Here is a 19,318-nt window from a genome sequence, read left to right on the forward strand (position 1 = left end):
AAGTCATTCAAACTAGCTGCACCTTCACCAGCTTTGAGAACACTTTCATGATCAATCATTATAAAACATATCATATATATTATTCTGAGATGGACCAATCTGCACAACGACTACTTTTACTGTCGCTACTTTCACTAGATTTTGATGCATATACTTTTACTTGAGGAACATTAGCAATACAGGACTTTTAGTTGTAACAGAGTATTTCGACACTCTGGTACTTTAATTTATGATCTAAGTGCAGCGGATACTGTCAGAATCAGTGTATACTTAACTATAATGCTTTGCGGATCTGGCTGCAGAGTTAATTGACAGCTGTTTCATAACCTTCAACACGAGCGACAACTGTGCGCAATTTCACGCATGCGCGCGTTATGTGTAGCCTACGTTCCGGTTTTTTATACACAAACAAATAGCTCCACTGCATATGACGCACAGCACAGACGCACTGCAGGTGCCCTATCTGTGTGAGACCCCCCCCCCCCCCCCGGCCTCTGGACGGTAATGGTGCAGTTCAAGTGTTTGCAGATGGTATGGTTCCTATTAGTGATGTCAAGGGGGTGTAATGGTACAGCCCTCAGTCTCCACCAATGGAATTATGGGCTGGGCTCAACACCCATTTTCGGGGATCTTCTATATAACCGGCGTAAATCATCCTATCGGCTTCACCCTGTTTAACAGTTATTAACCTGCGCGCTGCTGCTGATCTGGAGATACTTTTTGTAGAACATTTTACTTTTTGACGTAAGTACAAATATTACTTTTTATTTCAATGTATGGTCTTACAGTACACAGATATTCTAGGGATGGAAATGCATAAAAGTAAAATGCACGCTGTTTGAGAATGTTGATGTAAATAGATGTTACAGATTGAATTGGTTTTGCACTACAATTCATCATTTATTAAATACTTGAGCGATTCCTTTCAATTTGCTGTCCTTGGGCTTTATAAACATGAATTAAAAAATACTCAAATGTTGACGGTCTAGCCGGAATTTAGAAAAATATTCTGCCTGAGATTTCGATCTGATAATAATCTTTGAATTTGTAATGCATGATGCAACTTTTAATAACACTTTTTCAATTTCACATCAGCATAACCAAATGTTTGAAGAAGCATGCATTTCCATAATAAACGTAGCATTCCCCCTCAATTTACCAACTTAAATAAAGGTACAGAAGTATTAGCAACACAATTAGCCAGTATTAACAGTATAATAGCCTACTCATGATGCAGAGGGTTATATATATATATTTTTTGAATATGCTTTTTTTGGTGTTTATAAGTGATTCAACTGTGGGGAGCATGTTGAAGTTGCAGGAGGGAGCTAGTTTTGCATTTCATTTATAAATATTTATTATATTTTACAATAGGATCACATGCATGTTAAATGTTAATGTGTAATAACTGACAGATACAGGAAGTGAAGCCTAAGGTACATTGTTTCCTTCTGAACTGTAGTTGGGAAGTTTAAAGTAGCACAACGTGGAACACTTAAAAGTCTAGGTACCTTTTGAGTAAACATCCATTTTCTTCACCACCATCAGTTCCAGGATGGAGAACAAGTCTTACTTGGTTCAGATGAATGGCAATGGAGTCCACAACAAGAGCATTGAGAATGGTAAGAGCCTGAGTGGGAACGGAGTGAATGGGAAGGACCTCCACCACGTCAGTGTGAGGGGTGCTCTGTACCCCAGCAAGGCCAAGAGTCGCAGGCAGAGGTGGGATGTGAGGCCCTCGGAGATGGCCAACAACACGCTGAACCCCATCAGAGCCATTGTGGACGGGATGAAGCTCACCCCCAACCCCGAGAAACCCATGATCGCACTCTCCATAGGTGAGAGGGCTTCTGCATAATTCAAATGCTGATTCAAACAATCCAGAGATGTCACTGTGTAGCTTGAAGCAATGCCAGTTTTCAATGTGTACTTAATTATATTTATCAATAAGCCAACATGCGGAGAAACTCTTGTTGGGTGGATCTCATAATGTGTGAGTATAATCAACAGATAATAACTACCCCCTTCCAGTTAATTTTAGGAGTACCAGCTTGGTTGATTGTAAATACAGATCTCTTGTCTTTTTATCTTTTGGAGTTACATGGTTTTTTAGACATGTTTTTCCTGTCATTCCAGGACTAAGTATACTGATTTATGACATTTGTTCAATGCAAGACTCTTGGGTTCTCTGGTTATTAATTGATTGCTTATTGTCACATCCGTTCCCAGGGGATCCCACTGTGTTTGGAAACCTGCCTACAGACGGAGCAGTGCTGCAGGCCATGAAAGACGCCATAGACTCCCAAAAGTACAACGGCTATGCCCCTTCTGTTGGTGAGTCACAGTAGGAAACATCTTTCAATGCACAAAGATTAGAAATGTCATTTCAGGTTGGCTGTAAAATCAGGTGAGACATTTGGTTGTGTTACAGCTATTAGGGTAACCCACATGTTGTCACGCTATGACTTGTGTTGTGAAATTAGGTAACCAGAAATGGCCTGATGTAAATCTCAGGAGTGGTGAGGACCCACTGAATTTCTGTTTGCAGTACATTATTTGCTCTGTCCACCTGCAGGTTATCTGAAGAGCCGACAGGCGGTGGCCAACTTCTACAGCCGCCCCGAGGCTCCGCTGGAGGCCGAGGTGCTTATTCAATCAGATTCAATCATAAATAGACCTGTAGTCCATCAACAAGAGTGCATGTCTTGGAATCTACAAGTCTGGTGGAAATAGTATTCAGAATCTATACTAAAGTAAAAAACACTAATACCATACACTACATTTCAAGTAAAAGTTCTGCGTGGAGAATGATACTTAAGTAAAAGTATTTGAGTATGAATAGGACCATGTAATTCAAGTATTAGAATTCAAAGTAAACAAATAAATAAAAACTAGTATTTAAGTATTTAAAAATATAAAGCAGCAAATCTTCACATTTAAGAAGCTGGAACTGTTAAATATTTTTTAACAAAAATATTTTTAAATTCCTATGAATTTCCTGGTTTTAGTTAATCAAATATAATGGTAGATGGTTTAATCTATACCAAATAATCGTATTTTAAAAGTTATTCCTAAGTATTTTGTGTCAAATCTGTAAAGAAAATGTAGTGGAGTGAAAAGTACAAAATTGGCTTCCAAAATGTAGTAGAGTAGAAATATAAAGCAGCATACAATGAAAACACTTAAAGTACAATTATGTCAAATGTGTACTTAAGTACAGTACTTGGTGGAATGTAGTTACTTTACACCACTGCTACTAGTAACTGTGACTCCATCATGGTCAAAGAATAGAAACTGTAGTGTTGTTAAGCGTTTATCTTTGATCTTGAAAGTAAAGCCCCCCCCTCTCCTCTCCTCCAGGATGTGATTCTGACCAGCGGCTGCAGTCAGGCCATTGACCTGGCTATCAGTGTCCTGTGTAACCCGGGGGACAACATCCTGGTCCCATGCCCGGGCTTCTCCTTATATAAGACTCTGGCTGTCTCCATGGGCATAGATGTCAAACTCTACAATCTGCTGGTGAGTATAGGAGGTTAAATAAACAACAATGTTTATTTAATCAATTCATCAATCATTACAAGTTTTCAAACATCAAAAATAAGACATTTGTCTCAGGGGACTTCACGGTGTCAACAGCATTCAACACCCTTTTTCCTTAGACCCACAACGTACAATAAAGTAGTCCCCCACTGAAACCCCACAGTGAACAGGAGAAATGGAAGGAACCAAGAGAGGAGGATCCGTCTGTAAGGACAGACAGACGTGTGCGCAGATATGTGTCGTGTGTATGGATTAAAACAAAGAGTACAATTACAGAAAAGACAATCCATATGAAAAAAATGATAATGTGAACATATATAAAAAGGTCCAGGAGGATTTCAAAAGGCTTCCAGGTGCTACCAACAAGTATGTGAAAGACAAAACACAGGACATAAGTTCATACAAATAGAGAGAGAGAGAAATAGGAGAGGAAGGGTTAGAATTGAAAGGTACAAAGTGAAAGTCACCCGAAAGTCTAAGACTTTGGCAGCTGAACAAGGGTCTGGTTCAATGCCAGCCTGAACCAGCCCTAACTGTAAGATCTATCTTCTTTAAAACAGACACTTCTTGTTACAAAATAGGAGTATTCATGTCTGATATCGTCATAGACAGTGTTTTTGATGAAGAATAAAGACTCATAGTCTATAGGTATCTATCCACCTGGTGTACTTATACATCACTAGCATTACATCAGATCAAATGTTCTCTTAGTAATCGTCACAAGTTTATTTTCTCTTCACGTCATGCAATTTTTTATAAAATGATTGTAAAGCATTCATAGCAGCTGTTTTGAGAAGTTCATTTATCAATAATAAGACACACAGTGTGGTAAGGCCACTGATGGGAGGAGGATGTGAGCATCCTACTGTTATATAAAGACATGGAGGGAAACCGTTTTGGACATTTCGTAAAGAAATAAGAAAATTGTGGAATGGGAATTGCAAATGTTTTATGTTGGTGCACATCACACATGAATCATTTTGGTCAAACGTTGGTTACAGTGAATGAGCACCCAAAGGTTCAAGGACCTGAAGGTGTTATTTTCATGAAGAATAACGTTTCTGTGCCCATGACAACACACATGTTTGATTGACAGCCGGAGAAGTCATGGGAGGTGGACCTTCTACAGATGGAGAGCCTGATCGACGAGAGGACTTCCTGTATGATCGTCACCAATCCATCCAACCCGTGTGGCTCTGTCTTCAGCAAGGAACACCTCCAGAAAATAATCAAAGGTACGTGCCCGTCCACTCTGCTTCAGTATTCAAATAATGAAGAGCCCTTTAAAAACTTTGAATAAGCATCCGAGGAGTTGAACATGTACTATCATATACATACAGCATTTGCTTCGTCTTACAGAAACAATGAAAGCATAGGCGTCATTTGTACTGAGGACACTGTGTCATGTCCCCGCCACTTATGGACATGGCCAATTTTGTCCCTAACCACTTTGCATTAGGATCATTTGTGAAACATATTCTGAAAATAGCATGCACAAAGAATTGTACACAAGAGTGTACATGTACAATCTGGACGACGTGAAGTCCATGAATGAAATGCTTCTTGTTTTCACAGTGGCCTCCAGACACTGCCTCCCCATCCTGGCTGATGAAATCTACAGTGATATGGTGAGTGTCAGGGTTTGGCCCTCTGGAACACCAGCAAGGCACATTTTTCAGCACAGTGACAGCAGAGGTTGTGCTGCATTTGGTGGTATTTGCCCTGGCTCTGGGGGGTGGGTGGATCAGCACTTGGGGGATTAGGGGCCATGTGCTGTGAATCAGCAACCAGTAAGGGATGGGCGGGGGGCATGGGGGTCAACAGGTGCAAGCAGGCAGTGGGGTGGGCCGGGGTCAGAGCATTTTACACTCAGGCTTTAAAGTGCTTTATATCTCTCCTACACAGAGATATAAAGTGGAGTTTATTTAAAAATGACAATGAAAAGTGAATCCTGAATACCAATAAAATGGAAACTCAATGGAATAACATGAATTTGAATTTAGTTGCTATAAAACTATATTTGATCATTATTTCAGTCACACACCTGGTCTTTGAGTAAGCAGCAGAAACTAAAGAGACAGTTGTTGTTCTATCCCTTTAAAGAGGAACATTTCAGAAAAGAACATTGGCAGTCCAAAGAGTTGGCATCAATGTCGGCCTTGATAAATCTGTACTGGCTAAAGGTCATGCAAACATGTAAACGCACGCACGCACGCACGCACGCACGCACGCACGCACGCACACACACACACACACACACACACACACACACACACACACACACACACACACACACACACACACACACACACACCACACACACACACACACACACACACACACACACACACACACACACACACACACACACACACACACACACACACACACACACACAGGGGCAGGCGGCTGAATACTGCTGCAGATACGATAACAGTGGCAATGATTGAGTAGTGATGGATGCATCCTGCTACAGTTTCTACTAGCCACCTCTGCTTTGATAGTGCTCAGTCATGATAATGCACTCATATGAAATCTGAACATTGTTGCTAACGTAATGCTGAATGTTCCTTGGAACCTAAAAATGATACAATGTCTACTTTAATTGGTTCTTGAATCGTATAGTTTAATATTTGTATCCTAAAATATGCTTCATCTACTTGGGATTATTATGTAACCCATATGACTGCACACATGTATATAAATGTTGGGTCCACACATGGATCTCCTCAGCATGTTGATTCCATCATCAGTCGTTCAGTGGTCACCACATGCAAACACATTTCATGATGCTTTTGTCTACACAGCCAAATCTCATTAGTAGTAACCTTCCTGCAAACTATTATTATGAAAAGAAAATGCAGATGTAGCTGTGAATCACTGAAGTTCTGAAAGCACCTGAAGAACTGTAGTCTGCATCGTTTGTGGCCTCTGACATTTTCCAAAAAGGGAATTTTCAACCTAATACGTTTTTCTCAGCCAGGCTTAAAAATCACGTTTACTTCTCTGTTACCTCTGATATTAGGCTCTAACATCTGGATCCTGTTCCACTCATTTGAACCGTATTTGGAACAAACCTCATTTGAAGTTGCATATTCAGCAGTCATCATTTACTTCAGAATTTTAAAGCTAAAGTTTACCAAGTGATTTTATCACACATGTCCCCAGGTTAAAACCAACCTGTTGGATTGTTGATTGGTTGAGTAAAATGAAAAACAAAACTGCCATTCATTTATGTAGTTATTTGTTCATTCTTCCATGAGCAGCTCTGTGAGTGAATAGGCTTGTTAACAGATTGTTGATAATAAAGGAGCTCGACATTAAAATGGACAAACATAGATTTGTTCTTTTTAATCAACAAAGTGAGGCTAATGGAGAAAAACACTTATGGCGCGTTTCCACTGCAGGCCTCGCTCGGCCTCGCTCGGTTTGGTTAGGCCTTATTAGGCCCGGCTCACTTTAATGCTGCGCTTCCATTACAGTTTAGGAACTGGGGCAGTTACTATAGTAACGCAGTGTAGGCGGAGCCGTCATCTTCAATGAGCGCCCCAGAAAAACAACACAGCCGTTAGCTGTTAGCACTCAGAGCTCACAGCTCTTCATATCTGTTCAGAAACTAGACAAAAGTTAAACAAGTACAAACCACAGACTGCCTGTGTCATGGCGAATACAGTCGCTGGTTTATTTATGTCTGTATAGGCCGTTGTTGTGACTGAGTGTGGACGGTCGGAGCATATATAACGTTAGCTTAGCCAAGCTCCATTTAGAAAACAAGCATTTTAAAAGGGTTTTTCGCCTGCCGTCTGTCTGCAGACTTGTCAAAGCATTAATTCATGGTTTCTACTAACCGGTATCAGTATGTTGTTATTTCGGCATCATTTTGAAACGTGTATTACAATTAAATCACGGTCAAATATGTTCATCTTGTTGTAGTTGTAGCCCCCTTGCCAGCGATTCTCTCTCTAGTTTAGCATACTCAGCCCGACTCAGCCTGGTTGTTCCTGGCCCTAGAACCACGATTAGTCGGGCCAGAAAAAAGGTGAAAAAGTAGCCCCGGGCCAAAACTAGGCCAAGTGGAAACGCAACCAAAAACGGGCCCCGCACGGCTCGGCACGCTTAAAGCGAGCTACCCGCTGCAGTGGAAACGCGCCATTAGAGGTTAGGTGTTGCTAGAGGTGGTAGGTCAATAGAAAAGTCAAAGGAGTACTGGAGAGAGAAGAGTAGAATACCAGAGGAGAAACATTCGGTTGCACACAGAGTCGGGGTTGTTGGGTCCCCCCCCCCCCATCTGACTATGTCACATTGAGAATAAGCAAGCCGATCAGAATGACTCGGCACTTTTCTGGCTGCATGTGTTTGCAGTTAATGCAGATGTTGTGTTTTGGCGCAACCGGAATGGTGGAGGAATGGGGCGTGGGGGGCTGAACTGGGGGTGTGGTGGGGAGGCCTTCACTTTAGTACCTGGATGTTAGGAGGGGAGGGGGCCGGGCTGTCTGACACTGCCTGTCCCCCTCCTCCAAAAGACCCTCAGCAGTGAATTATGTTCTTCACAAGAATACATTTTCTCACATTCGCTCTAGTATCTAGTACTTTTTATTTTGCTAGCTGCCATGGACACCTATTGCACTACTTGCATATATTTGTACTGTTGTCATATATTCATTAATTCTCATATATTCACCGTTTAATCTACCATACTGCTATTTTTTTATATTTACTGTTGTGCCTTTTTTTTATAATTGTATAGTGTGCATTTATACATACGGTATATGTATATATTTGTTATATATTTGAATGTTTGGGACTGTGGGAAACAGCACTTGGGCCTCCCTGTTTGTACCACACACACAGAGATATTAATAATAAAGTTGACTTTGATTAATGTTTTTAACTTAAATGTTTCACTCTTTCAATCGTGTCAGCCAGTGCCAATGTATTTGGAATGCAAGTGAATCCCCCTGAACATCTTCTGCACTGATCATAATATGTTATGTTATCCTACACATACTTTAGTAATACTTTATACCAGAGGCAGGGAGCGGGGGCGCAAGTTTATCCAGTTCAGAGAGACGGAGCCCAAAAAGTGCTTTAAGTTTAAGGCATTCCCAGCCGTCTGACCAATAGGACGCGGGGCAGCTCCCCGCTCAGCGTCTCAGATCCAGCACGTTTTAATGAGAACCAGCTTTCTCTCTGTGGCTACTTCACCACCCCCCCCTCCTTTCCTCTTCTCCTGTCGTTGGTTTCTCCCTCATCTGTCACAAAGACAGTGGTTTTACATTCTCTAAGCGGTAAATAAGCACGCTAACATGTTAGCCATATCCACTTGAAGATATCCTGTTAACAGCTTGTTTTTATTTTAATTAAATTTAAATAGCTTTATTAGCATGACCATAATGACTTACAGTATTGCCAAAGCTTTGGACAATTGCGACATCTATACATAAATATACATTGTGAATGTACTGTTACATTTATACACATTTTGAACAAATGCAAGAACAACGTGTTTTCTTTACAAGGAACACAATAAACCTTTTGAACATGAAAAACTAGAAACATTTGAAAAATTCCTTTAACAAAAATGTATAATTGTATTTCATTTATTTTATTTAATGACTTGAATGCCTTGCACGCCATAATTAAATCTACATGTCAAAATGACAGCATCCATTAAAAAATAAATATTATTGGAAAGCAGCATGACAACTTCATCACCATCACATGCACTATCACTGTGCATGATACTGACCCGTGGCCGCGGATGATTCTGTCACCTAAACATATTTTATTTTGCTCATTCTTGTGTACACAGGTTTTCCCAGGTTGCAGCTGTTCTTCCATGGCGTCTCTCAGCAGTGACGTTCCCATCCTCTCCTGCGGGGGTCTGGCTAAGCGCTGGCTGGTCCCAGGCTGGAGGATGGGATGGATCCTCATCCATGACAGGAATGATGTATTTGGATCCAAGGTACGTAGTTTTTCTTTACAGTTTCTCCTTTTGGAATACTGTATAATAACTCCACCAGTGTACTGTCACATGTTCCTGACTGACATGCAGTATGCTTCCTCTGCAGATTCGACAGGGTCTGGTGAAACTCAGTCAGCGGATTCTGGGGGCCTGCAGTATAATCCAGGGGGCCCTGGACAGCATCCTCAACAACACACCTCCAAGCTTCTACAGCAAAACCATCAGCTTTCTGAAGGTGCGTAATATGCATATATATATAAACACTGTATGATTTCCTGCACACACGTTTGGCAGCTGACCCTCACCTGAATACTGCTATTTGTAAAAAGCCCAACTACTCCACCTTGCCATGCATACTTGATGAACTTTACATTTTGAGTACAATTTTCATACTGTGCAGCATATAATTAGAAGCACTTTTAAAAAAATGTTGAGAAAATGTTCTCCCGCGATTAAATCGTCCTTTAAACATAAGTTCAATGTTTTTATGTTTTTCACCCTCAGACCAACTCTGAGATTTGTTTCAATGAGCTGAGCACCGTGCCTGGCCTGAACCCCGTCATGCCTTCAGGAGCAATGTACCTCATGGTCAGTAGGAACATTTACTCAATTGAGTTATTTTAAGCATGTCATTTCAGGGTTGTTGATACATAATTGTTACCTTATATGTATGCAGGTGTTTAAAAGTAGGATTTTAGAAAAGTTTAACAGAAAGAAATGCACGTGAATCATCATTCTATAGTACTTAACGACATATTTTTAGAGGTTTGAATATTTTTAGAGGTTGAATATGAATTTGCGGTTCTTATAATGTGTGTCCAGGTGGGGATTGACATGGATCGGTTTCCAGACTTTAAGAACGATGTGGACTTCACCGAGCGTCTGGTGACCGAGCAGTCGGTCTTCTGTCTGCCTGCTTCAGTAAGACACCTTTTTCTGTCAATATGTCGAAAGACTTGCATTTAGAATACAATTAAAACCCGTTTGTGATCCTTTTCATGCCTGAAAGTAACCGCGTTGTGTCCTCACCCAGGCCTTTGAGTACCCCAACTACTTCCGCATCGTGGTGACGGTGCCGGAGGAGATGATGGTGGAGGCCTGCAGTCGGATCAGGGAGTTCTGCCAGCGCCACAATCGAGCCGGCAGCACTGAGAGCACCGATCTGGACCATTGAAGCTGTAGGGCTAATGCCTGGATGTTGTTGAGACCAAATGATGAAAGATTTGTCTGTCTACCCACAAACTGAGCTGGAAGCAGCTTTGAAATCTCATTCCACCGTGTAATGAAGTAAAAGTACTTGTGATGTCAAACCTGTGTTAACAATTTCATCACCGTGGCAGAAAAAGCTTAGATGCAACAAATCGGATGGTCCCTTGATGGTGTAATTTTTTATATAAACTATATGAAATAAGCTTAATATTTATATTTTATACAGGCAACGCATATACCTTGTTCTTGTGTATTTATATAATTTGTGTAGTGCTTTGTGTGTAATGTAACCTCCTGCAGTGCATGCTGGCTTCTTTGCTCCCACAGTTAGGTGAAGGAAATATATATTTGACTATCCATTTTTTATAGACGTTATGTTTTGATAATGTTCTGTATTCTTTGCTTGTGATAGAAAACGACTTTCGGCATACTCTTTATCGTTATTTGTTATATTTGTTTGTTTATTTTACTTGATAAAAACATGTTGACATGACTCTGAAAGTAAGTATTTTTCACACAAAACACACCATAGAGGAGTGTACTGGTACCAGTGGTGGAACAAGTACTCAGATCCTTTACTTAAGTAAACGTACTAATACCACAGTCTAGACATACTCTATTACAAGTAAAAGTCCTGAGTCGAGAAGGATACTTAAGTTAAAGTACTATTATCAGCTAAAAGTACTCAATTATCAAATTGAAAAGTAATCATAGTGCAGAATGCTTCTTATAAAAGTATGGTATTATTATAGAATATTATTCAGTTTTTATAGTTGGAAAATAAATATGTAAAGTCATTTTATATTGTATTCGTAAGAGTATACATTAGCAGAACCGCTTCTAACAGGTTCTAAAATGTTATTTTTACAGACCATAATCCTTTATTACAAATGAGCTTCAGAGAGCTTTTCAATATGTGCAACATATAACACTTACATTCTCTTCTTTCATTTTCTATTGGAGTCTTACGTAACTATATAACTGCACACACGTGACTGTATAAATGTACACACGGGTCTGGCTCCTCCATAAACATGTGACTCTTTTAAAATATAGAAAGGCTTTCTGTATGGAAGCTGAGGATGAACAAATACTGTAAACCACTTTACATTCATGGTCCCCAGAGGCCAGTGGTGTAGTGGGGATTTTTTTACTGGGGGGACGCTATTTTAATTAGGTAATCCCAAACAATGCCACACAAGTGCGCACGTGCGAAGTGCACTCACAACACGGGCAGACAGGTCCAAAGAAACTACCGAAATGCTTAGTCCTATAGTTGCTGTACTGCACAAAGTAGACGGCGCTGCGCTCAACACACAGACTCAAAATCATGGACACACTGGCATATAAATTACATAAACAATTTATAGGCCTAAATTGCATAAACTACAGTATTGCAACTAAGCAGACGATGATCTGGACTTGAAATTATTCTGATTAGGCCTAGCCTACATTGCAAATAAGCAGACAGCGCTGCTTTTCTCACACACACACACACACACACACACACACACACACACACACACACACACCTTGCGTTTTGAAGACTGATAAATCCGAAATGGATGAACAAACTTTGCAGCCCAGTTTCCCAGCTTTGCAGTGTATCCTCTTGTTTCCTCCGCCACAATTCCTCCGTCCATACCTCTGGGAAAGGTGAACTTGAGCTAGCCAGCGGAACGTTGCTAGCGCAGCTAACGATGACGTTAGTGCTAGCATTATCCACGTCTTTAGGCGGCTCTTCTGGTGATGTAGGCCTATACTAGTAGCAACTTCACTTGTAGCGTCGGTGCTGCTAGCCTCTTTCTTCTTGTGAATTATATTCTTTTTAGAAAAGAAGTCAAGTAAAAAATGTTTGCCTGCCATTATAGAGCTTTTTCGTTAGCATTCTTGAGGGAAAGAGCTACCGCAAAATCGGCGGGTGCCACTATTCGCCCGTTTAAAACGCGCGTTTTTTGTAAAAACCGCGCGTTTTTTTAATATGATAATGAGCCCCACCTTGTTTTGCATAGCCAGTACATTTAAAGTGTGTGCAACCAATCAGTGAAGAGTTAAGCCAGACTAAAGCAATCTGTTGATGAAAAGTTCCTGTAACCTACCCCATTGTGAGATTTAGATAGAAAATAATCACAATAATTAAATCTAAATTAAACATTTACAGTAAATAATATAAAGTATAAACATATCTACAGTCACAATTTCATTAATGTTATTCATACTTTCTGTTGTGTAGTTTATTAATGTTCCCGTGCTTTCAGTTTCCATCCAGTAATATAATCAGTAGAGGAAAAGTGTGTGTGTGTACAAGATAGATATTAACTTTACTCCACAATTTCCTACCGTATTATTAAATAAGTCTGCACAGCTGAGGGGACACCTGTAACTCAATTCATGTGATTTTTGGGTGATTTATTCAATAAAAAGCTCTGTATTTTCAGAGTTAATCAAATGACAGCCACATTGTTATCTAAAGTGTCTCAAACACGTTTAAGGAGTGCAATGCAACTGAAAGGTACACTAATAAAAGTAAAACGTTGTACCAACAAAAAAATATTAGAGTAATCAATCACACGAAATATTTTACAATGACTCAATTTCTTCAGATCAATCTGTATATTTTAACACCAGAGCACATTTATTTGAATGAAAAACAAGTTGTTCACACAACCAGCTTTGGCCTCTGAGGCAGCCATTACCTGATCTTAGACATGTTAATAAGTACCACAGTTAAAATGCGGTAATATGTGGGCCGCTTCCAAACATCAAACTCTTAGAAAAAAGACATGTCCTTATTATCCACTGCACACTTTTTTAAAGCAACACTGACAACGTGCGCCTGTGAGACATGTAATCTCTGAAAAATGATTAGACATGAATAACTTCTACAGTGAAAATCGGTCATACTGTAAGTGCAACTTCTGAACACAACACTTTTTCGCAAATGTTTTACAATGCATAATTATTATAAAACCTTGGTTTTAGAAACCTTACCATGTAACAATGGTAACTGTGAGTGAGTGCAACAAAGTGTCTACCAGCTGGGTTCTAAGTCTATTCACTTTTGGGCTCATCTTTTTCCCCTCCATCAGGACTTTTTGCACAACTTCAAAAGTGGATTGCAGTTATTTCTGATATCTTAAGTTCAGTCAGACAACTCACGTGTTCCTTTAACATGTTTATTAGAAGCAGCATATAGTTGAGTTTGGCGACTAGGCTCGGGCATCATCACTCCATAGATATACATAGCACGATGAGTGATGATCAAATAACTAACCCCCGAGCCTACAGGTGGAAGCTGGGGTGGTGGTGGGGCAGCGAGCAGCAGCGACGTAGAGGTATCTGCAGCAATAGCAGCAGCAAGCAATGCATGGAGAGAGATCTGGCAGGTTAAATAGAGCGGCATATTAAGGAGACTCTGTTTGGTTGGTTGTAGAGTGGCAAGGGGGCGTTATGTATGAATGCAGCATAAGTGCTCGAGTTGACTGCCTGAACTAGCTCGCAGGCTTCGCCCCATTTCAGTGCGTATATGAGCCCGAAGAGCATGGCAAAAGCTGTCGCAACCGAGGGCAAGCCGCTGAGGACCTCTGTTCCTTCGATGAGAACCTTGACGTCTTTGGGTCGATGAAGCTGATCCTCTTTCCCAGTGTCAAAGGCTTCCATTGTTGCCTGCTCCAGTTCTCCAGCCTCAGCGTCCTGCAGATCATGCAAAAAAAAGGGGAATGGATGAGGACCACAGAGTGTAGTTCAACAGGCCTGAGTCGTCAGTTCAGTCGGCCCAAGAGGAAAGCTCAGGAGGTCATCACAAATGACTATCTTTCTAACCAAGCAGTTATTTGCATGCAGTACAAATATGTTTTCTTTTATGAACAAACTTCTTGTGAGTGAGTGGGAGGTCTTACCTGGAATTCTTTGATGAGATGGTCAACAGGTTCACCCAAGTAGATCATTAGATTTGAGGATGCATTCTCTTCTGATGGCGATGTCCACAGTCTGAGTAAGAACAGAGATATATATATATAATAAATTAAATGCAAATAAAGGAGGATTCAGCCACTGATCCCACAGATAAAAAACTCATTCATAGATACCTCATCCAAAACCTGCAAGATCCCGGTGGTCTTCTGTTTCACAACTCCTCCCCTGCTCCTGATGACCTGAGTGTTTGTCCAACTGCGCCAAGAACTTTGTCTCCAATGGAATTGTTGTTATGCGCATTAACTCAGCATTTACCTAGAAAATATAAGCAGCATAGAAAACAAAAAATACTAAGAATTTATAATACACATGTTTTTTATAAAGAGCCAATGGTTTGATTAAAAGTACTCCAAGTCAGCTTGTATGAATGTAACATTTAAATTAATTAATCCACATATTTATTGAAAACCACCACCAAATAAAGACACTAAGAGTAATAGATGTAAAACTTATATTGTGATATATATTAAAAAATAAACGTCAACATATTTGCCTCGGCTGTCTATAGTTGTTAGTTAGTTGGGCCCTCAATTCTTCTCCACTACAGGCTTACAATCAAGGGTTTCATCAAAATAATTACCTCTTCCATGTGAAAAAGTGCAGGCCACCGCTCCAAGAGGCCTTCAATTCTTGGCCTCCGATGCACTATTTCTTGTCTTCAGTATCCAAACGCCTTCGCCATCTTTTCTTTTATTGATTGCCGGTTGTTTCTTTTCTGTTGTTCTGCCAAAAGGGAAATTGTCTCTTGCTCCATGCTTTCTGGAGTCTCACCAATCGGCAAGGATGGAAAATGGTTGGCATCAGCTCGCCTGGCTCTCTTTAAAATTCTTCGCAGGGTAGGACTCTTCTTGAGACTTGGTCTTCAACGAGTTCACAGCAAGCTCTGCAGATGATTTGAGCTTGGTGTCAGTCTAGATTGGTTCTTTGTGTACTCTGCATTTCCTCTCTGTAATTGACATTCTGTGTCATAGGAGAAGACCGGGATTGGAAACACTTTTGGCCACTGCTGTGTTCTTAATGATTCTGAGGAAGAGCTGCCAAGTAGTACTGTGTCCTCTGTATTCACAGATCCAGAGGAGTCTTCACTGTACAGTCCACTTGTAGGGGTACTATTTAATGGTATCTCAACTGGGTACAAGACCACAGTTGTAGAATCGGGGTCTAATTCGACAACTTTGATAACTGTTAAATCTTTAATCGCATGTGTAGATGTAAGATTAACAAATGTGTTCCAAAAATCAGTGTCTTTATACTGTAGCCTTATGTAATCTTCCAATCCACATGAATTCTTGACCTCCTCAATGAGCTCTTCCATTGAGTTGGGAATCCCATTTCGAAGCTCCAGTCTGACGCTGTTGTGGTCGTTCAAGATGATCAGCAATCGAACAGGTGGTTCAATATCAGCCATGGCGCTCTAAGAGAAAAATAGAAATAGAGATGTGAAGAGGGAATTAATGAAATGCAGGTGTACACTCAATACATTCTTTCTTTTCAAATTGCATTGTGTTGTACTTTACAAAGTATTACATACAAAGTTCATATATATATATATTAGGGCTGTCAAACGATTACATCACAGCTTAAAAATTAATTAATCATGATTAATCACCATTCGAACTATGTCCAAAATATGACATTTATTTATGTATATTGTTGTGGGAATGGAAAGATAAATGAAAGAAGGCGGATATATCCATTTAACATACATGCATGTATGTTTATTATAACATTGTTCTGTGTGTCAAAATGAAAGACAGCCCACTAAAATTCGTTACTCAAAGCCTATACTTTATTTTAGGACAGTGGTCAACATTTTGGTGATGTAAAAATATATAACACGATGTTGTAAACTAAAGTTACATTTACAATATCTTTATCAATTGAACTTGAAAAAGTCGCTCGTCAATATGAAATTAACACACTTACTCTGTCCTTAAATTGACGTTTAACACCAGAATTTCTACTCTGGTAATAAATACAAATTCATAGTCTTATCTATTTATTTACAATAGAAAACACGCAGCCCGCCTGTTCATACTGTTTACAGGCCACCAAGCCTCAGTTAAGAAAAGGTAAAGTTAATATACTTAATGTTTGTCTGAGTATATTTACCTTTGAATCTGGCCATGACTCATGCTGGTAGACCGCTAACGCTAGCATGCTTTATTCAGACATTGACTTTAGCCTTTAGTCAGGGGCGGACTGGGACACAAATTCAGCCCGGGACGTTCAGACGCACCGGCCCACACACCGGGCCGCCGCCCACGCATGCGGGCCACCCTTGTAGCCTACAGATAAATGAATGATACATCTACTATGCTCATATACTGTATACTGTTATGGATAGATTCCCCAGAGTCAAGCCATAACATAAAAGAGATGGACAACAGAAGTAAGGTGCAAAATGAAACCTTCCTTTAGTTAAGGTTTCTTAAAAATGTCTGTGTCATGTGTGAAGTGTGTCAAAGGGGCTGACTGTAGGAGTCAGTAACGTGAATGTACAATTGGGATTAAGGACAAAGTATGGGTATAGTCAAAAATGGTTGCCTGTGCCTGGCTGTAAACAAAAAGAAGTGCCAATGCACATGCAGCTCAGATATTCAATCAATGCCATGTGGTCTAACCAACAAATGATTCTAATAGTCATTATGAGAGCACTTGTCCAGTATTAAATAACCAACTTCAAGGAATACAATATCATGCACAGTAATGTCAATCACTAAAATGAATGCAATAGTGAATTGGCCACACATCTCTGTGTCCTTATTATGCAATATTAATATTATTGAATATTAATATTATTTAATATAATTATTTAAAATTATAATATTAATATTATATAATTGAACTTGGAATATCATGAGCATATGACTCTATCCTAATGCATCTAACTGTATGCACAATATAATAGTCTGGCCAGCCCTGCAGCCCGTTCTAGGTTCTGATTGGCTCTCTAGGTTGGCATTCTAGCTTCTGACTGGCTGTCCAGGTTGTCAATCACAGCCGTGGGCATATTATACTAGTCGTAACATCGCTAAACTTTTTTCTTGACGGGTTTCTCAGTCAACTAATGCTATTGCTAACAGTAACATAAATTAACACAGCCCTGCACACTGCACCTGCTGTCATTATATGCCGGGTCTGTGGTTCATCATCTTCTTTCTCATTCTCCTCCTTATTACTGCGACTGGGAGCGGGAGCCCTTCTACTAAACAGCTCTGTGATTTTCGAAAATGTTCCAGCATCTTCGTGTAGCAATTTTGTTTTTTTCATTCTGGCTTTTTCAGCCCCACCCTTTCTTTTTTTACTGTTCTCCATCTTGTCTTTCTTAATTTCGCTAGCTAACTTACTGATTAATCATCAAACGAAGCTAGGGAGCTTGTCTGATGAGTGGACCTCTGACGCGGGCCTCGCTCTCTATCCAATTGGAAGAGACGACTCATCTCTCCCGGCCCAACCCCTTCAGTTAATCTATTAGCCTACTTTCGAAAACATAAGATTGACAAGTTTGACAACCTATCAATAGCCCCGTTTACATGGAATGCTTTTCCGATCATATCCGATCACTAAATAAAGCGATCCACGTTCACTACATGGGCCAAGCATTAAGCTGATTACAATTTCACCTGTACCGAAGTGGGCCGATCGGAGTGGGGCAGTGGGCCGCGTCGATTGGTCCGACCGGCCCACTTCGGTACCGGGCTACCGGCCCATCGGGATTCGTCCCGAACGTCCCGATGGCCAGTCCGCCCCTGCCTGTAGTCGAATTGGAGTCATGGGTGGGTAGTGTTTTTACAGTCCACTAGTTCGGTTAAGAACATTTAACGTTACAGTTAATGTTGTGTTGAGAAATATATGCTCTGCTGAATGTTCTTCACTGGATAATGCGTGGTCTGAATAAAGCATGCTAAACGTTAGCGCATGCTAAACATTAGCACAAGATAAACGTTAGCGCATGCTAAACATTAGCGCAAGCTTTTACGGCCTACTCAGTCAGTCACGGCCAGACACACGTAGGCTAACGTTTCCCATAAATAACGTTACATTTTCTTAAATGAGCTACCGGACTGTAGTAACGTTAGCCACCCATAAATCCAAGCGGGCTAAAGGCTAATGTCTGAATAAAGTATGCTAGCGTTAGCTTATAAGGGCTATCAACAGCCGGTAAGACCCACAGCCAGAGTCAACGGAAGATATACTCAGACAAGCGTTAACGTTTCGGTATGTGAAATTATATTAATACATATATTAACATTAGTTTATCCTTACCAGTATCACATGTGCTCGTTTTCCAAGTGTCAAAGACTGGATAGAGGCGGATGAAGACTGCTGGTTACGACGATTACCTCTGTCACTACCATGGTCACTACCGATCTGCCCGATCTGTACTGCGCATGTGCGAGATGGTCTGCTACATACGGCAAACCCAAATGGGACACTTGACACAGTGGTCTTTGGCTAAGCAGAAAAAGAACACCCGACAATATTAATCTGAACGAGAGAGATTAGTTAGTTAGTTAGATTAGTTATTGTTATTACAACGTGACTTCATATTATAACGTGACTTCTTGGCCGCGGGGGGCGAGCTTTAGAGAGCTCTCTCCTGAAAGACTGAGAGGCTCTGATAAC

General features: G+C 40.4%; 1 protein-coding gene and 1 long non-coding RNA gene across 2 annotated transcripts; one reads left to right on the top strand and one right to left on the bottom strand.

Moving 5' to 3' along the window:
* The first annotated feature begins 589 nt into the window (after positions 1–589).
* tat (tyrosine aminotransferase) lies at positions 590–11,207 on the top strand. Its single transcript, XM_034227138.1, has 12 exons — positions 590–744; positions 1,549–1,838; positions 2,230–2,334; positions 2,576–2,643; positions 3,361–3,519; positions 4,637–4,775; positions 5,116–5,168; positions 9,353–9,505; positions 9,612–9,740; positions 10,010–10,093; positions 10,328–10,426; positions 10,539–11,207. Exons 2-12 carry the CDS (start codon positions 1,556–1,558, stop codon positions 10,677–10,679), a joined length of 1,413 nt encoding a protein of 470 aa, XP_034083029.1. The 5' UTR covers positions 590–744; positions 1,549–1,555; the 3' UTR covers positions 10,680–11,207.
* Positions 11,208–13,326: 2,119 nt separating this feature from the next.
* LOC117553212 lies at positions 13,327–19,111 on the bottom strand. Its single transcript, XR_004570092.1, has 5 exons — positions 18,959–19,111; positions 15,270–16,103; positions 14,803–14,944; positions 14,614–14,704; positions 13,327–14,407 (listed from the first exon to the last, which is right to left on the bottom strand). It is a non-coding gene; the product is annotated as an uncharacterized LOC117553212 (long non-coding RNA).
* Between the last annotated feature and the right edge of the window lie 207 nt (positions 19,112–19,318).

This window comes from Gymnodraco acuticeps, unplaced genomic scaffold (genome assembly GCF_902827175.1).
Source record: "Gymnodraco acuticeps unplaced genomic scaffold, fGymAcu1.1, whole genome shotgun sequence".
Lineage (NCBI taxonomy): Eukaryota > Metazoa > Chordata > Actinopteri > Perciformes > Bathydraconidae > Gymnodraco > Gymnodraco acuticeps.